This window comes from Chelonia mydas, chromosome 5 (genome assembly GCF_015237465.2).
Source record: "Chelonia mydas isolate rCheMyd1 chromosome 5, rCheMyd1.pri.v2, whole genome shotgun sequence".
Classification (NCBI taxonomy): Eukaryota; Metazoa; Chordata; order Testudines; family Cheloniidae; genus Chelonia; species Chelonia mydas.
In genome coordinates, this window is record NC_051245.2 from 23,538,369 (window position 1) to 23,558,992 (window position 20,624).

General features: G+C 43.7%; 1 protein-coding gene across 3 annotated transcripts in view; it reads right to left on the minus strand.

Annotated features, from left to right (window-relative positions):
- Window positions 1-20,624, minus strand: part of ADAMTS12 (ADAM metallopeptidase with thrombospondin type 1 motif 12) — a 313,276-nt gene that overhangs the window by 202,409 nt on the left and 90,243 nt on the right. For all 3 annotated transcript variants that reach the window (XM_043547279.1, XM_027831000.3, XM_007068846.4), the window contains exon 3: window positions 2,176-2,350. In XM_043547279.1, coding sequence (XP_043403214.1) covers window positions 2,176-2,350 — 175 coding nt within the window. The remainder of the gene's footprint in view (window positions 1-2,175; window positions 2,351-20,624) is intronic.

A 20,624-nucleotide genomic window follows, 5' to 3' on the forward strand; every position in this document is an offset into this window, starting at 1 on the left:
CCCCGGAACCTCCGTCCCATCCAACTGCTCCCTGTCCCCTGACTGCCCCCTGGACTCCCTGCCCCTTATCCAACCCCCTTACCATGCTGCTCAGAGCAGCGGGAGCTCGCAGCCCCACTGGAGCCAGCCACGCCGCTTGCACTGCCCAGCAGGAGCGGCAGGCCAAAGCGCAGGCGGCGCGGCGCACTGAAGCTGCAGGGGAGGGGCTGGGGACCAGCCTCCCCAGCCGGGAGCTCAGGGCCGGGCAGGACGGTCCCACAGGCTGTAGTTTGCCCACCTCTGCTGCAGCAGATCGCCGACTCATCGGCACGGTCTCCTCCTGCCGGTTGTCCTGGAATTAGCTCAATTCCAGCCTCAAGAGCATCTCCTGCTGGCTGGTGCCTTGGCTGCAGTAGGCTCCACATCCCTCCTGGACCCCAGTGCCCTCTTATCTTGGAGTGCTGCCCCACAGCAGTCTCCACACTCTGGGTCTCCCCTCTGAGGGGAACCCATACCCCCTATGCCCACCTTGCCTCCGTGGTGACTGCCAATCATCATCTAGCCCCCTTTCTCTGGGGCAAATTGTAGTCCATAATGGCCACTCATCCTTGGCAAGGGGGTTGGACCAGCTGCCTTTGCCTATCCCTGGGCTGCACCTCTGCAGCCCCAGTACCTCCTTAGGCCTTTAACAAGCCTCAGCCTGGAGAGTTGCCAGGCTGGAGCTCCCCAGCTCCACTTGCCTTTCCCCAGCACTGTTCTGCTTTGGGTACCCTGTGCTCCCAGGCAGCTAGGCCCTTCCCAATCCAAGGCTGGAGTGAGACTGACCCAGCCCTTCCCTTCACCCTTGTTATACTGGCCCAGCCGGGCCCTGATTGGCTGCCTCAAGCCTGCTCACGATTGGCTCCCCGTGGCAGCCCTTTCCCAGGGCTGTCTTTAACCCCTTCCAAACTGGAGCGGGGTGACCACCCCGCTACAGTCCCCTAGTCAGACTTCCTACCAATTAAGGATTTTTTCCCATAATACATTTACTAATGTTTTGTCCAGGCTAGATTTAAAATTTTCCAAATGGCAAGGAACAAATGCAGTTGGTGAAAGGAGGACAGACAGCATCCTAATCAGCAACATATTACATACTGTAATTAGGGGAGAGCAAGAGCAACCTACAGATATGTTCCTTTATTCCAGGGTCTTCTAACCAACAACAAGAATCGTACTCCAAAGAGTCACAGTAGTGTAAGAACATTTAGATCATCTAAGCAGCTCCTCATATAACTCGTATTGTCACAAACAATACCTCAAAAACTGTTACCTAGGACAATGCACTAGAGCAGTGGTCCCCAATCTTTCTGTTGCTATAGCATATTCATGTTCCCAGAAGAGTGTGGCAGGCGCTGGACGACCAGCCGCCGAAATGCCACCAAGAAGCAGTGTCATCAAGAAGCGTTGGTTGTCCGGCGGCCGCACTCCTCGGCGGCGGGTTGTCCGGCGGAAGCGCTCCCTTGTCAGTAGGCGGGCACACATAAATGCCCTGGCGGCGCCATGGCACCCACAGGCACCACATTGGGGACCACTGCACTAGAGGCACTTTAATACAGCCAGGTACAGGGCTTTAGATATTCCAATAATAGTCACGTGGAAACCTGAAATATTGATACTCACCACAGAGATGATACCCAGAACTGATATAACTAAAACATGGCATGGTAACATTCTGTTTAGTTTTTCTGATAGTGTGAATGGAAAGTTGGTATCATTAAAGCCAGAGGGACAGATCCTCAGCCAGTGTAAGTGTACATAGATCCACTGAAGTCACTGGGGCTCCACTGATTTACACCAGTTGAAGATCTGGTCCCAAGCATCTGGACCTATTTGAGTACTGCCTGGTGTGACTGGCAAAGGGCTGCAGGGCTCTGCATAGAATGGATCAGATGGATACTCACAAGCTTCACCTCTTATGAAATATAAAATTGAAATTACACTAGGGTTAAAATACATATAGGAAACCCTGAAAATCACTCACAGTAAGCCACAAAACTGTTCTTATGGAGCTCCTAATGCACCATACTACTAATTCCTGACTTCTATGTTAATAGAAAGCTGCCAGTTGGAAAAGAAGGGTGTAATTATTTGTGAAGGAAAGGCTGGGTTAAAAAAATTTAGCAACCAACAAGCAAAAAGCTCCAACAAAATTCATACCATTCAATCCACAAGCTTGTTCCTTGTCTGTTGTGGTCTCCCGCCGTTGCTTTAAAGCATTTTGAAGGATATTTGCCCTGTAGATTATGTGTGGGTATGCTATTCCCTCTTCCAGTGGATGCTTTTTCACAGGCTCAATGAAGTAGTCCCCATGGGGCAGACGGAAATATCCAGTCTGAAAATAAGTACATAAATGTTAATTTCAACTGCACCTGTCCAGCACTCTGATTCAAATCTGAATGAGTCTGGATGTTCCCTCACATCAGCAGCTTTGGGCTTTTCTGATAAGTTAGCCATGTTTCACTCAACAGCTTTAAATGAAAACAATAGGGTTTGTTTGTTTTTTACTCCTTTTTTTTCTTTGTAACATAAGATACCAAAAGGGAAACTTTGAAGTCTTGCTAGGAACTCAGAACTTGAGGGTAATAAAAATGGAGGATGTTGCTATGACAACTCACTAGCATTATCGTCCTGCTGGGCCCAGCTTACAAGAGTTGCTCACATGAACTCCTTTCTAAGAAGCTCTGCCCCTCTTTATCATGGCAAAGGTTGTCAGACTTCAACAACGCTGACAAAAGAGCAAAGTTAATCAGTCAAAATGCTGCATTCATGATACAGTAGAATAGTCTTTTGTTTTCCTAGGGGTATGCACCTGTGCCCTAGACAACAAAACTTGTATAGAGGCTGTTGCACAATGGGGAAGAATAATTCCCTCCACTGAAGGAATTACAGGATGCAATTTCATGGCCAGTATTATACCGAAGCTCAGACTAGATGGTCCTAATTGGTCCCTTCTAGTCTTACAATTTATGAAAGCGTTACTCTCCTCTGACCTCACAGTGAAACAGGGGTGTTTTTTCCATAGATTTTAAGGCCAGAAGGAACCATTATGATCACATAGTCTGACCTCCTGCATAACACACACTGTAGAATTTCTCCCAATTTCTCCATCAACCTCATAACTTCTGGCTGAGCTGGAGCATCTTTGATTAAAGACATCCAATCTTGATTTCATGGGATTGTTTTAAAAACAGGACAGCACAGTCACTCACTTCAGCATACACATTGGACCAATAGCAATTCTGCTTATAGACTTGCTTTAGATCCAACACGAGCTGCACATCACCAGGCGTGTGGTAGATTGATGATCCTCCCCAGCTATCCACCCTCCCTTTTTGTCTCATTCTGGTCCCTGAACTCTCCTCCTTTCCTAGCTTCATACAAGGAAGGCAGAAAAGATCACCTGGCAGACGCACTCCAGTCTTGCATAGCCAAATTCACAAGAAACGATAGACACACGTGAAAGAAAAATCATCATATTCTCAATTCCCCATGTCAGCAAGAATAATTAATCATGAGCTATGTGTATTACCTGCCCCACAGCCAGCCCAAGTCCAAGAAGTCCAATACGGATCCAACAAGTCCTGCTCCAAGGTTCACCCTTCTCCAGACACTTGCTACAAACCTCCAGTGCCCAATCCATACCTCTTAATGTCCATAAACATCTTGAATTGAGGGATTGGGGTGCAGGTATTCATAGCCTGGTTTTCCTTGTGCATTCCCCAAGGGGAAGGAGGTGGGAAGTGAATTAAATGAACTTTCCTCTGAGTTTTTCTTATCTGCATCATTAATGCCTCTATGGCAGCATCTTTCCCTCCAGCCCAATTTCCACTGCAAATGAAAGTAAAAATACCAAGGTTGCCCTTCTTTAAAAAAAAAAAAAGCCTTGTGATTTTATTGAGGATGTCAATATAAACTTTAAGACCCTGTGAAGGTTTACAGATTCTGGATTAGGGCTCAAGTTCACAAAGGTTTACTGATCTGGGTTTAAATGAGAATATAAATAATAAAAGAGTCAGGAGTCCCAGTTTTTAGCATAAAAACAAAATATACAAATCAGCTCTTCATGAGATACCATAAATCAAGGCTACTTTTGAAACAGGAGTCTGACAAACAATATTAAAGTACACAAATCCTAGCATTAAATCTGTGGTCAGCACAGATAAAGATGTCAAGCAAGCATGAGTCCAACAAATAGGAATGCAAAGGAGAGGCTATACAAGGCTAGGATGTTATATCAGGGTTGTATTAAGGCTACTTACTTAGTAATGAGAGGCCAGACTTCTCTTAAAAAGAGTGGGTTATAATGACAGTACTGCCTCCAAAACCCTAGTTCCAAACATCCCAAATTCTTGGAGAGTTTGGATCTCTATCTGAGCTTTATGCTCGGGCCAAATAATGTTGTATATAGTATAGAAGTTTGTTTAGGAGCTAGTAAACATAGTTAACACAACCTGCCCTCAGGCATCCCCACCAAAAACCATATTTTTTGCTGTGGATGGAGTATTTGTTTTCGGAGTCTTCTAGCTTCTCACTGTAATAAATTGTCTCAGGTCACCCCTGTTTTGAAATCTACAAAACTTGACAATAGCTAGACAGCTGGTGTGCTGTGATCACTACTTATTAGGCTAATCATAACAATCTTCTGCCCTCCCATAACAGTTTGTTGCAGCCACCTGTTGGGTCTCATATACTTATGTTCAAAGCTTTATGAACCAGAGAGTCTTATTTGTGTGTGTGCGTGTGTTGCATGCAGTGCCTAGCTAAACCCATGAGAAGAACCTCTATGAGCTACCACAAAAACAAACAATCAGGAGGTCTCATGGCAAGAGCTGTACAAAACTTTGGTAAATGAAACCTGGAGAAGGTTACTGGGTTCAAAGATTTGTTACAAAACTTGAATCTCACAGAGGTTTGCAAACCTTTTATGGGAACTGAGTCAGCCCAGCAAACTACCCACCCTCTATCTCTCCAATAGATCCTGGCTCACCCTTACCCTTTGTTGTGGTCTTCAAGGTGGTGGGACAGTTGGTCTGCAATCCTCTCCAAAGTCTTCAAGTAGTGGCAATCTTTAGGGGCAACGAAATGGCACACTCTCATTGAGTCTTCAGGAGGCAGAGCACCTGGGCCTGCTCTTCCTTACCAAAAAGTTGACTAGTGTCTGCAGGAGGGGAGGGAAGGAGTCATGCCAGTCCTCCTTTTGTACAGCAGTGGGACTATGAACTCCTCCTCTGGTCCTGCTGCTGTTACTACTATTCTGTTCTATAAAAGTTCTTATATCACCCTCAATCACTATATAGCGTCTGAACACCTTAGAGTAGAGCACTGAAGTGTGACTAACATCTCTCATGTATGGTTTATTCTCCCATTCTCTCCCCAGGGGGAGAAGTGTGTGTGCAGTGTCATGTTGTGCTAGAATATGATTTTTGTTGTTTTACTTACACCCCTCCTCTCTTAGAGAAGGCAACATCAAAGAGGTACACCTTGTAATTGGAGTGGGAGGTGGTAAGATTTGTAACGGTCTTTTGTTTCTAAGAGAGTTTATTCCAGTGTGTCAGATCTGCCCACAAGAAAGCTCTGTCTCCTACCCAGATGACTTTAACCCTTGTGATAGAAAGTTCTATTGTGCGTCAGGAGTGGAGCTCCTGATCATAGTCTTTATCCCAAAGTTTTAGTAGGTCTTTAGATGTACTGGGCCCAGGCTTTCGACTGTTTTGAAGATAAGGCTCAAGACCTTGAACTTGACCCGATATTCTGTGGGAAACCAGTGTGGCAAGTGGAGGACAGGTTTGATGTGCTTGTGATAGCCCATGTTGCTGTGGAGATGTTCTGGCCCTTACACAGGGTTGCTGACTCATGATTTTATCATGAATCTTGCAATAACTGGTATTTGTCTTAAAGGCCCATTTCCTGGAATCCTTATACTAAGGGAGAATCTAATAAAAGATTTCATGAACTCTCAGTTGTAGAGAAAAGTTTGAAAAGGCTCAATACACAGCAGCCAAACAAGAACTCAAAATGTATTTTAAAATAATCTACTGATTTATTAATGCCTGGGTTTGTCAATATTGCTTATGTTATTCTGGGTTGACAGACCTCAGAAAACAGTTGTCACTGAAAGGGAATCATGAGACTCACAGTAAAACTAAGGTTTCAGAGTAGCAGCCATGTTAGTCGGTATCCACAAAAAGAAAAGGAGTACTTGTGGCACCTTAGAGACTAACCAATTTATTTGAGCATAAGCTTTCGTGAGCTGCAGCTCACTTCATCGGATGCATGTAGTGGAAAATACAGTGGGGAGATTTTATATACACAGAGAACATGAAACAATGCCACTACATGCATCCGATGAAGTAAGCTGTAGCTCACGAAAGCTTATGCTCAAATAAATCTGTTAGTCTCTAAGATGCCACAAGTACTCCTTTTTTTAAGTAAAACTAAGGAGTACTATAGCCATCTGAACTAAAACGACTTATAAATGCATTAATACTGAAGCAATCCAAGATCTCAGAGCTATTCCCAGGCACAGGGAAAAATGTTTACTTACTATATGGTAGTGACCTTACAGACATATTGGGAGGATTAATGTTTGTTCGGCACTCTAGGATCTATTAAGTGTTCAGTTATGGGGCATCTGTGTCAGGGGACATTTTCTCCCATTTTCTGTTGTCTTGCAGACTTACGCTCACCAGCCTCTGGACCATATTGATAGTTAGACATTAGCATGACTGCAATGAAATAAAATGGCTGGGATGAAACTGATATACTGTTCTAATGCCAAGGGATTGAGCGGAATGTATTATATTCACTATGCAATGAATTTGCTTTTCGACAAGGAGAAAGCTCATGTAGAGAGAGTCAATTTTCATCTGCTGTAACAAAAATCAATTTGCTCCACAGCAAGTATTTATGAATTCTACATTCTACTAACTGATTGGACTTGTCTGAACCTTCTTGACAAAGCAGGTATGCTGGATCTGGGGGGGGGCTCACCTCGGGTCTCAAATACAGTCTCCTCCTGAGGTCTTTTTCCCCAGTTTATGAACAGATGGCAGAGGAGAGCTCATTCAGACCCTGGCTTACACGTGACTGGTCAAGTACTCTCATGTGGTGGCCTCTCTAAACCATTGCCCATATCTAATGAGATGAAACGAGGCACTATGCTGGGACCAGTCCTCTTTGCTCTCTTCACAGCTGTTCTGAATTACGCAACTGACAAGCTTTATAATGGCATGTACAGAACTGGTGGAAAAGTCTTCAGTCTCCAAAGGCTCATGGCAAAGACAAAAAAGTCCATGAGGAACTCATATGTGAAGTCCTTTTTGTGGATGATTGTGTTCTACTTTGTCACAATGAAAGCAACCTACAGTTTATTCTTCACAGGTTATCCGAAAAAACTAAAGAGTTTGGAATCACTATCAGCCTGGAAAAAACTGAAGTCCTCTTCCAATCAGCCCCATTAACCACTACCATGGAGCTAAACATCACCGTTCATAGTATAAAATTAAAGACCATCAATCACTTTACATACCTTAGCAGAACCATCGCAAGTGACGGTTCCCTGGATCAAGAAATATCAAACAGAATACAAAAGGCAAGCCAGGCTTTTGGAAGACTCCAGCGTAGGATACTCAACCTGCATATCATCAAACTGTCAACAAAACTCAACTGAAGAAGAGCTAGGTGTCACTCGGAAGCTTGTCTCTCTCACCACCAGAAGCTGGTACAATAAAAGATATTACCTCCCCACCTTGTCTCACTAACAAAACTGATGATATACAATTAAAACTGTGTTATCTGGCCCTGTACCAACCAGAAAGCTCTATAAACCAGCATTTCTAAGCTTCATAGAAGCCGTAACTGGCTCAACGTGGCTCCCCGGAAGCGGCGACATGTCCCTGCTACTCCTAGGCGGAGGAACAGCCATGAGGGGTTTGGAGTGCAGGAGGGATGTGGGGCATGGGGTCTGGGAGGGAGTTAGGGTTAGGGACGGGGCTCTGGGAGGGAGTTAAGGTGCAGGACGAGGCTCGGGGTGCCAGATTTGTCCTAGGCGGAGGCGCAGCAGGCAGCTCTGCATGCTGCCTCCGCCCACAGGTGCTACCCCTGCAGCTCTCATTGGCTGCAGTTGCCAGCCAATGAGAGCTGTGCAGCCAGCGCTCAGGGTGGGGTAGGAGCAGTGCACGGAGTCCCCGTGGCAGTTCCTCCACCTAGGAACAGCAGGGACAGGTCGCCGCTTGCAGGGAGCCACCCTAGGTGAGCGCCCCCCAGATCCAGCACCCCACACCCCTTCCCATGCCCCAACCCCCAGCCCCACACCCAAATTCCCTCTCTCTTAGTTAACTGGCATTTTTCACTTACCGGCACCCTCCATTCTCCCAACACACTGGATAAAAAAGATTTTACTGTACAATGCCTCAGTGATTGTGTCCCTTTTATACTGGTATGAAGCATGGACAACTCACTGCAGACACATCAAGAAACTGGAAAAAGTATCACATGTGCTGTCTTCACTCTATTCTGAAGGTCGGCTGGCAAGACAAAGTTTCAAACATTAACATCCTTGAAAGATCAAAAACAATCAGCATCGAGACAATGATTAGCAATGATCAGCTAAAATGAATAGCTCATGTTACCAGAACGGGTGATGAAAGACTCTCAAAAAAGTCTTCTTCAGTAGATTGAAACATCTTTAAGCAGAATCTCAAGTCATGCGGTAAAAATACTGATAATTTCAAAGACACATCCTAAGACAGATCTGAATTGAGAACATCTTTCACTAAGATTGTAAACACTTTGAGAAAGACAGAGGCAAAAACGTGATTGAAAAAAGGGCCAAGCATCATGCCAATTTTTCAGTGACAGCTTACACCTCCCATCTGACATCTGTTCAAGACCTTGCTCCTAAAACAGCCACAAGAGAACACACATGATGCAATTGTCACATATGACATATAACCATATAATACATATGCTGTTACCCTGAAATCAGCGCATGGGTTGCTCTTAGGTCCATCTTAATGGCAGTTTGCATCACTGCCACAACATGAAGGGAAAGCAAACAAGAGGAGCAGATAAAGGAAAAAGGTGGGAATGGCAAAGAAGATTCTTATGATGTAATGCAGATTCTCTTGACTGGATTCCCACCCCTAGAAATCAGTCAAAAAACTGACAAATGGATCACCAACATCTTCCACACAGTTCTGCACATCTGGCACAAAGATGTTCTCTTTTTTGTTCAACATCTTCATAAACGATCTGGATGATGGGATGGATTGCACCTTCAGCAAGTTCGTGGATGACACTAAGCTGTGGGGAGAGGTAGATACACTGGAGGATAGGGATAGGATCCAGAGTGACCTAGAAACATTGGAGGATTGGGCCAAAAGTAATCTGATGAGGTTCAACAAGGACAAGTGCAAAGTCCTGTACTTAGGACAGGAGAATCCCATGCACTGCTACAGGCTGAGGGACCGACTGGCTAAGCAGCAGTTCTGCAGAAAAGGACCTGGTGATTACAGTGGACGAGAAAGCTGGATATGAGTCAGCAGTGCGCCCTTGTTGCCACGAAGACTAATGGCATATTGGGCTGCATTAATAGGAGCATTGCCAGCAGATCAAGGGAAGGGATTATTCCCCTCTATTTGGCACTGGTGAGGCCACATCTGGAGTAGTGCATCCAGTTTTGGGCCCCCCACTACAGAAAGGATGAGGACAAATTGGAGAGAGTCCAGAGAAGGGCAACGAAAATGATTAGGGGGCTGGGGCACATGACTTATGAGGAGAGGCTGAGGGAATTGGGCTTATTTAGTATGCAAAAGAGAAGAGTGAGGGGAGATTTGATAGCAGCCTTCAACTACCTGAAGGGGGGTCCAAAGAGGAAGGAGCTAGGCTCTTCTCAGTAGTGGCAGATGACAGAACAAGAAGCAGTGGTCTTAAGTTGCAGTGGAGGAGGTCTAAGTTGTCTATTAGGAAAAACTATTTCACTAGGAGGGTGGTGAAGCATTGGAATGGGTTACCTAGGGAGGTGGTGGAATCTCCATTCTTAGAGGTTTTTAAGGCCCGGCTTGACAAAGCCCTGGCTGGGATGACTTAGTTGGGGTTGGTCCTGCTTTGAGCTAGGGGTTGGACTAGATGATCTCCTGAGGTCTCTTCCAACCCTAATCTTCTGTGATTCTATGAATTTTTTAGTAACTATCTAGAGAACGATGAGCCAAACTTCTTTTGGGGAGGATCTCTCTCTTCTCCACCACACACACAGTTGTTTCACAGAGTCCATGTTCATTGATGCTAATCAGAATAATTTTCCCTTACAACAAACTCTGTGCTTGAATAAAGAGCAACTAATTTACTATCAAGCACTTTTCCTTCTGAACCTCAACCCTCTCAGTGCCACAGTAACCTCCCTGCTCTCTAGCTTGGTTGGAAGTGAATTAAACTACACTGAATTAACGCCACTTTAGTTTTGAATGTGTACACACACACACACACACAGGTTTAATGCAGTTTAACTAATCCACTTTAAATTCATACCTTTAGGTGAGTGTCCCCATGTAGACAAGCCCTGTGAGAGGAGGGATTAAGTGGGAACATGTCATACTGCCTTCTACATGTTATCTATTGTTGCCTCCACAACAGCTGTTGGTCTCTTTTTACCATCAGTTCAGTGGAGAAAGGAGACATGGTGGGAAGAGGCAGCAGCCCATTGGTGTTGCACATGAAGGCATCTTTTCTCAGGCTGGGAGCCATCACTAAAACTATATTGCTGGAGGTGGGCAATTTAATGGGCATACTTCAGTGATGTTGGCCCTAGTAGCAACAGAGTTGAAAGCATCCCCTGTTGTCCAACAGCAAAGGTTACGGATGGTGGCCCAAGATTTGTAGATCTTGCAAGAATGGGACATTGTCAACTCCCTACAAACTTTTGTTTTGCACGGAGTCTTAACGCTGCCGTACCAAACAAAAATACACAAGAGGCCTATCCGTTTCCAGCTCTACATATTAGGCTCCACCCACACGACCGTGGGATTCCCAGCTCACATACACGTACTCATAATACATCAATAAGAGCTAATGCAAGTATAAGTACCAGCGTAGCAACAGAGGCAGCAGCAGCACAGCTTAGCCACGCCGAGTACAAACCCATCTGAGCCCTGCGGGTACATACTCAGCACAGCTAAGCCATGTCCCTGCTGCCACCACCCCTGCTCTACTATCTGTACTTGCGGTAGTTCTCATCAAGCTACTGCGAGTAAATGCGTGCAAGCTGGAGATCACATGCCTGGCTCCTAGTGTAGACATAGCCATAGATTCTATGGTTATGGCTGAATGAGTAACCAAGACAGACACCCAAGTGTGGAATATCCTACACTTCACCATTTACAGATGGCAATACAGTGTGTGCAGACATACCAGAGATTTAAAATGTTCCCCTTTTTTTTTTGTCCTGTTTGTGTAAAGTAGAGATTGACAGGCCAATTTTGGAAGAAATAAAAGCCCCTTCAAAACTTTCATCCATTTCTTATACTAAACCATTTTGCATTTTCTAACAATGATCCGATAAACTTATCTCATTTCCACTTTTGAACTGTGACAAGAACTGGAGGTGCCACACTCCATGAGAAAAGGTGTTCTCGTGCCATTTGCAGTTGTCACTGCTATGACAAGTATGGGTAATCATGAGCAAAAGGCTGCTCATATGAGATTTCCTGCAGTCTCAAGAGGTTTGGGAGTGTCCACATGATTTGTCCATCAAGAACAAGCTTTACCCATCACTAGCTCACTTGTCACTGGCACCATTTGGTAAATGACAAACTGTTTATTGAGAAGAATGAATCCATCTGTCTCAAAAATCAAAGAAAAAACACTAAGTAGTATTTTATTCACAATGGTCCCTAAATCTCACTTCTTTCATAAAGTCTTTCTATAATAACCCAAATTCATAAATCTTTTAAAACTAGACCCAGGAGACCCAAAATATTTCAGATAAAGACAATGCAATGATTATCTGGGGCTAATTGTATTCATGTAGGAACTATGGTTTCCATACGTACACAGCATCATGTACGCCTGCCTGTAAGAGCTATATGAGGGCTGAATAAAGAACAATGAACACAAACACAGACTCCTATTGGTATGAGACTAGTTTATTATATATTTCTCTGTGCTAATAATAAATATCAGCACACTGTACATTAGCAAGAATAAATAAGATTATATCACTTTTTCTACCCTCAGGTATATCCATGATATAAAAATGCTATTTCAATACTAAAAACTGGATACCTTATATTTCAAACACAAGCCCTCTCAGGGGAACAACTGACATAAAAGGAGTTTGATTGCCTGTTCCCCATGTTAAAAAAAGAAAGGCTGCTTAAGTAATTTTGAAGCCAAGTTAATAAATAGGAAAAAATATACTGTCCTCAATTTCCTGTTAATTTCCTTTAAATGAAATGTTGTTTTCTGTGTGCATCAATGCTGTTTGTGTAGAAGTGATTGTCCAAACAGGTTTTCCGCTGAAAGGTATCTGCTGATGGCTCACACAGCTCCCATAACACATTCGTTAATTAATGTAACATACTGTGGGATCTGTATAGTATATAAGTCATGAAAGGTAACAATCTGCACTGAATAGAAGAAAGCTTTAATTATTCTTCAACTTAAAAGCTTTAGTTTGTTACCTTTTTGTAGTCAGCACTGAGAAAATTTCCTTTGCTATTATATGAGTTATATATAGTGTTCTTGAAAGTTTGTTATTTCCTACCCTTTGTTGTCTTCTGAATCATGAACATAAAAGCAATGTAACAAATGAAGGTGAAGAAACTTAATCTAGAAGCCCAGCAGAGGTCAAATTGACAAGTGAAACTTCATTGCAAGAAAACACGTGGTCTGCTGCTTGCACCACACAGTTTGGATGACAGGATGATGAACTCTGCTATCTGAACTGAAACGCATTCACACTGGAGGTGCCCTATTTGTGTTCATTGCCAAACACCTGTCTCAATCTTTTCCCAAGAAAAAGTGATACTGTAGTACAACTGGCATTATTTAACTCAAGTGTCTTTGTGAAAAACTACCGCATGTACCTGGAAGAGAGCTGGCTGGGAAAAGGTTACTGCCTTCTACTCCTCTCCTACCCCACCCAAGGAATTTTGGAAATTATTTGACTTTTCAGCAAAAAATTGAAAACTGAAGTCGAGCTGGGGAGCCCAGGACATAGAGGAGAATGGAAGCATGAGCTACCAAAACGACAACTGCCAAGAGACACTGCTGTGGCATATCTGAATCAATGTTTTTGGCTGACGTTTTTCACGTGTTTAGTTTTTGACAATAAAAAGGACAAAATGAAAAACCAGAACACAACCCCAAGGATTTTCCATGGAGAGCAGAGACGTTTCATGAAAAATTTCACTTAGTCAAAGACCCAATTTTCCAGCAAAAGAACTTTCACAGAAGATTTTTGACTGGCCCAAAATGGGAACCTGAAGTAAACTTTTCCCTACTGCGAAAAAGGAGTGGGGAGAACAACGACCAGGTCCCGTCCAGCTGTCGTATCAACATGCCAATAACCACACTCAACTCTGTTTCTTCTTTTCATCAAGCCTGGACAGAACAGCTTCTCTTCTCTTCCAGAGCCTGGCAGAGATAGGCAGAGAGTGCTTGGATGAAAGTTAAGTGGTTTACATTAACTCCAGTTAAGACTGATCAAAACAATTGTAATCCAGTTTATCTGCATTAAAATAAACTATGAGAAAATGGAAGGGGAAAACAAAGACAGGATAAGTCCCATTCTCACTGATGCCCAAGCAATGCACAGCTGTTACACACATTAATATTCATGGCCAACATCATTTGGATATCATCTGTCCTAACCCACCAAGAAACTTTCTGATGGGCTTCCCAAAGCGTTGAAAGCAAATGTTTTTTTTTAATCCTCACGCCGAAGAAGTTCATTTAAAAAAAAAAAGACCTTTGCTCACTCTCTAAGCCATGGCTTCCTCTTTTATTAACTTTCACATATCTGTCTAGCAACAATGCCATCATTCTTTAAATGCACTGGATATTACTGTTCCATTTTGGGAGCTGTTCCACATAATAGTCTCTTATCCATGTGGTTATGATTGCCCTACAAGCCATTGCTTGAAGATCTGTATCAGTCTCACAAAACATATTGCCTTACTGCTTGTCCTCATAGTATACAATTGTCGGTGGATGAAGCTATCCACAAAAAAAGGTAGATAATTGTCATTTGGCCATGTATCTGCTTGGAGCCACATTAATTTCTGCATGGACTTCCGCTTGGAAAGCCACAGGATTTAAGGGGTTCATGCCATATAGAACAGCTGCTTCTTCAGCCACCACACATCTTTGACCACACACAGCCGTAGTTGTGTGCTGTTCATGGTGTCACATATCCATAGCTCCTCCCCTCCACTTTCCTCATTTCCTCTCCACACTGTCCAAAAGCTGTTAATCCTTCTTCACTTGAGCCAGAACTATCAGCCAGCCATTTGTTGAGCTTCTTCACTTGAGCCATGAAACAATCAGCCCTTGTTTCATCTAAAAATCTCTTTACCACTGCACAGCTACCCTGAGCCTAGTTTTTAGATTCATTAACACTCTCCAGCACGCAGAACAGAGCCTTCTTTGCATTGTTTGGTGTTTCTGCCTTACAATAATTGCTACTATTCTGCCATCCTCAGAAGATTTTCTCTTCTTCCTCCCTCCCACCAGTTCACATAGTTTGTGGGTCAGAAGATCTGGAACTGTTGATGCCAATTAGCTCCACAAAAAATGCAGACCCCTTTTACAGATGAGGGATATTTGCTTTTACTAAAGTACTGAGTGCAAAATTCTTGCAAACTTCGCATACATTTGAAATTCCAAAATAACTTAGCAATAATAGTTCTGAAAACAAAAATTGTTTAGTTCCCCTCCAAAAAAAACTCAGGTTGGAAAAGTAGAAGAGTACAGCAGCTGCTCCATTCTAGGAAAATCCTCTCAAAATACCCAGTTTCTCTCTTTTGATTAGGACTGCTCCAAGAAGCCTGTAAACTGAGGGGACTACTTGTCCGAATGATTTGTTTCTCATTAATTCCAAAACTGTCGCTTATGCAAATGGAATAAATGTAATAAAAATGGTTCTGTACTTAGACTCATAGACTTTGAGGCCGGAAGGAACTATCATGATCATCTACTCTGACCTCCTGCATATTGCAGGCCACAGAACCTTACCACCCACTCCTGAAGTAGGCCCATAACATCTGTCCGAGTTACTGACGTCCTCAAACTTTGATTTAAAGACTTCAAATTACAGAGAATCCACCATTTACTCTAATCAAACCAGCAAGTGACCCAGGCCCTGTGCTACAGAGGAAAGCAAAAAAAACCCCAGACTCTCTGCCAATCTGACTTGAGGGAAAATTCCTTCCCAGTCCCAAATATGGCAATCCGTTCAACTCTGAACACGCGGGTGAAGCCCACCAGCCAAACACCTGAGAAAGAATTCTCTGTAGTAACTCAGAACCCTCCCCATCTAGTCCCATCACCAGCCACTGGAGATATTTGCTAATAGCATTCACAGATGGGCCATCTGCCATTGTATGCAACCTCATCATACCATCCCCTCTATAAGTTATCAAGCACAGTCTTGAAACAAATTAGGTTTTTTTACCTCCACTGCTCCCCTTTGAAGGCTGCTCCAGAACTTTACTCCTGTGACGGTTAAAAACCTTTGTCTAATTTCCAGCCTAAACTTGTTGATGGCCAGTTTATATCCATTTGTTCTTGTGTCCACACTGGTACTTAAATAATTCCTCTCCATCCTCCATGTTTATCCCTCTGATGTATTTATAGAGACTAATCATATCTCCCCTCAGTCTTCATTTGGTTAGGCTAAACAAGCCAAGCTCCTTAAGTTTCCTCTCATAAGGCAGGTTCTCCATTCTGCTGATCGCCGTACTAGCCCTTCTCTGCACCTGTTCAGTTTGAATTCATCTTTCTTAAACATGGGGGACCAGAACTGCACACAGTATTCCAGATGAGGTCACACCAGTGTCTTGTACAATGGTAATAACACTTGTCTATCTTTACTGGAAATATCTCACCTAACGAATCCTAGGATTGCATTTGCTTTTTTCACAGCCACATCACATTGGTGGCTCACAGTCAACCTATGATAGACCAATACACTCTTTTTTCCTCTGTTGCGTCCAACTGATAAGTCCCCAGTTTGTAGCAAAAATTCTTCTTGTTAGACCCTAAATGCATAACCTTGCAAATTACACTATTATATTTCATCCCATTTCTATTACTTCCATTTTCAAGGTTGTCCAAATCTTCTTGTAGGAGGGCTAGTCCTCCTACACCAATGCAGCTATGTCTCTGTAGCGCATCTGTTGAAGACACTCTATGCCCTCAAGTTTACAGATTCATTTAAAATCCTTGCTATTGGCCTTGCAATTTCATGTGCCATTCCCTTTAATATTCTTACTTGCTGTAATGTGGCTCGACTCACCAAACTGGCACCTCCTGCTGCCTGTCTTGGAGATTAGCTCTGCAGGTCAGTATACCCTCTCCCGATGGTGTCTCACCTGCTGACACTTCTGCTCCTGGACCCACATCACTCCAAGAATCACAGTGTCCTCTCTGTGACATGGCCGGAGGTGAGTTCTGCAGTCCAACTGTCCTGCCACTTCCCCAATGGCATCTGCAGCCAGTTGTCCAGCCACTTCCCTGTGGCCCCAGCACCCTCTTTGCCTTTGCCTCAGGGCCTTAGCCTGCAAATCCCAGCAGCCAACCAGGAGCTCTCTCTAGCTCCCCCTGGTCCCTGCTAGCAGCACTGCTTTGTCCAGGGTGCTAGCTTTCATCTGCCCGCCAGGCACCCAGTTCTCCCTCCTGGAGCTCCAGGGAATAACTGAACCTGCTCTGCCCTGCAGCTCTTCTTATATGGGCCTGCCAGGCCCTGCTTGGCTGCTCCTCCCAGCCCCTCTCTAATTGGCTGCCTCCTGCGGAGCCTTCCTAAGGCTCTATTAACCCCTTAGAGGTCAGTCTGGGGCCAACGCCCCATCACACTTGCCTGTGTGAGAAATTCCTTGAAAGACCATTAATAACCTGAGGAGTTCTACAGCTTTGAATTGGGAGACAAACTGTTGCAGTTTGCAAAGTAGATCAAGTTTTGACTCTAAAAGCAACTCTAAAAATGAATACCATACTGAACAGATCAGAGTAAATGTCAGTAAGATAGTAAGTCCTTTCCCCAAAGAGTTTACTGTAAGAAGGCACATGTGAAATAAAAATAAAATAGAATGCACACTGAATGGAGTGTGGGTTTTTAATCCTAGAGATGAGAGTGTACTAGGAATACTTTAAATTATTGTTCACTCATATTCTAAAACCAACCTCTGGTCAGTATTCATGTCTTTGTGAATATTCAAGACCTCAAATATTTATGACTACTCAGTAAAAGCAAGAATCAATTTTTTATTGTATATTTGATTGAAGAAGTCACAATACACCCTGTTTGGGTTTACTACATATGTAACAGGCTACACATTGGAGACAGGTTTGTGAATTTTGAGAACTGTTTGGAGAATGAGAAAAAAAGGGCAACATTCGTAAAATGAATGATTTATTGTAAATTAGTCACTCACACCTATTTTATACAAGAATACTCTATCTACCAGGTCTATAGGAAAGTCTGAGATACATTATCAGTGGGATTTTCTTGACAGAGTTTACCTTCTGTAGCAGAGACTTATACAGCTTGGCTTTAGGCCCATCCGTTGGCTCACCTAGCCTAAGGGGAATTTCTCTGCTTCTCCTCAGATGGTCAACCACCAGCTCCCATTGCAGTTAGGTCACTGGGGTGACTTAGCACTCCAGTAAAGTCACAAGAATTCACTCCTTCTAGAGTTATATCAAAGTCCAAAGGAAAACACCAAAGTCAGTCCTCTGCCCTGGACCCTTGCCAGGCAGAGCCCTTCATCTAAGGGTCTGTCCCCATCCCCAACATTCTTTAGTCTTTTTGTTGACTCCAACTTCCAGTCCTCCTAGTTTCCAATCAATCCCTTCTCCATCTACTGGTACAGGGATAGCTATACATCTCAAGAAGAGGCAGAATAGGAGGACCCTGCACACATCTTTCCATCATTTCCCACCCATGGGACCCTACGTAGTTGGGCTATCAGCCCCTGTAACACAAACGGACCTGTCTTTCTTTCCTGGCACCCCTTCCTATGGGATCAGCCTGGCCCCTTGCTAGCCCTCTGCTCATTAATAAGCCCTCTGCTTATCTCCAGGTCCAACCACAGGCTGCTCTTACATCTTCCAGAAGGCCACTGTGATTCCTAATCACATGCTTGCCCTTGTCACATGGCCCCTTACACACCTTCCCTTCACCCGGAGAGGCATGTTAGATGAGCACAGGTGAGAGTGAGCCCCAGCCCCCTGAACGGGCCATCCTGCAACACCCTTATTTCCTGCTTTCTGTATAACTGCACTTTCTGAGTGTAGCAACAGAGTTTAAAATGAAAGAGAGTGCAGGGAATCACCACTCCCTCTCTATAGGCAGAGAGCGCATTCCACTCCTCCCCCTGGATCAGGGAAGCACAGCTGCCCCAGAGTTCCTTCTCCTTACTGGCTCAAAAGACAATGACCCACAATGGGTCTGAGCAAAAGGAGAAGTTGGTGCCTGGTTGAGGAGTTTCTAGGGCTCCCAGAGGCAGCAGCTGCCCTCATGACAGAAGGGGTTCCCCATCTGAGAGTCCCTCATCCACCCTCTCTCTAAAGGAAGACCTGTCCCCCTTCCTCCCCCCTTGGAAGAGCGCAGCAAAGGGAGATCATCAGACCCTGAGCTTCTTCACTCTGCAAAAGCTTGATCAGCTCTAACATGCAAGAAGGATTTGAGAGGCAGGGCTGATCTAGACTGGACTACACTGATCCATCAGTTGACCCCTCACAACCTCACCCCAACAACACACACAGGTAGAGAGGAGTAGACAGAATTGCAGGATCTGCTTTAGGCTTCGGTGGTAGTTTTTGAGCCAGTGTACTGCAACTGTCCAGTCTGGGGGCAAGATTTCTTTCCTCCTTCCTCTCAACCTCTCAAGTCCCTGGTGGTGCATAGGGAATGAGACTTGCCCACTACTGAAGATCACCACTTTGAAGGGGGTGTGCCATTGCCTACCATAACTTGCCACATCAAGATGGTCTTCCATCCAGCCCTAGCACTAATTACCTCAGTCTGTTATTAGTTTACCATGCTCCCAACTTTTTTGCACAAGAGATCTTCCTAGCTCTTGCTACGTCCTGAAGGCTAATGATGGGGTAAATGGTGATTCCAGTAAAAAAACATCCATCATAGCTTGTCATCACTGTGCCAGTGACAGTTTCTGCTCAGCGCAAACAAGAAAAATGATGGCTTCTGCTTAGTAATTGTAGATTGCAAGATACTTTACTTGATTCCCCTGGTGCTGCAAACAAACAGCTCTATTCCTTCTGCATTACGTGGCATGCTCACAAAGCCATGCTGGAATTGCCGCTTGCTGCATTGTTTGCACTGGGGAGGAATGAAGGAGGAGGCAAGTGGTAAAAAAAAAATAAGTGAGCAAATAACTTACTAAACTGGAGAACGCATTCCCCAGCTGAGGCCAACTGCAGAGTGTTAAGATATAAACCAAAGAGTGTAACGCAAACTGTACAATATACAACACATCCTATTTTGTACTGTTTGCCAAAGGATATCTTTAAAAAAGGATTGAGGATAAAATATGAATAGGGGAAATGAGAGAAAAAATAAAATTGCAAGAGACAGAATAAAATGTAGTAACAAAATTTTGAGAACAAAGAAAAAGATGACAGGACATAAAACTGTAAGCTCTTTGGGGCATGGACTGTCTTCATTATAGAGTGTACAGCTCCTAGCGTGATGGCACTCAAGGCACTAACACAATACAAATAATAAACAACAAGACAGACAGGTTTTAGGTAAACTTCTGCTTGTCTCAGGCAAATAAAATGTCACTCATTTTATTTTCCCCTTCATTATTCCCTTCATGGTAAGGGTGGATTAATAGATTTTGGGCTTTGCTGACACAATCTCATAACAATTGTGCAAAGCTAACTTAAACTACAAAATACGGATCCAAATCACAAACACCCCAAATATCAGGTCTTTTCAAATCCAGCATGTATCCAATGATTTTAGTTTATTGTTCATTTATGGTCTGATTTTATAATTAACTAACATGTTATGTACAATCATTATATGTTAAATAGGGTTAAATTGTAGGATTATAGAAGTATAAGATTGATTAATAGTTAGAAAGGATAATTATGTATTAGGTATCTAAGTGAAATGCAAGACCTACAGGTTGAGGCCTATAAGACGTTAGCTTAGCCGTACTAGACCACAGAGTTAAGAAATGCTTGACATAAGTAAGTAACTGAAGAATGACCTTATGCCACAAGATTACGGGAAAAGATGTACCCCTGGGTGATATTGCAAAAAATTAACGGTAAGAGTAATTTTTTGCTTACAAGATACCCCGTTGTTACATTTCTCTAACACATGCCCTAACCTCAGGGTGGCGCTATGTGCATAAATGTTA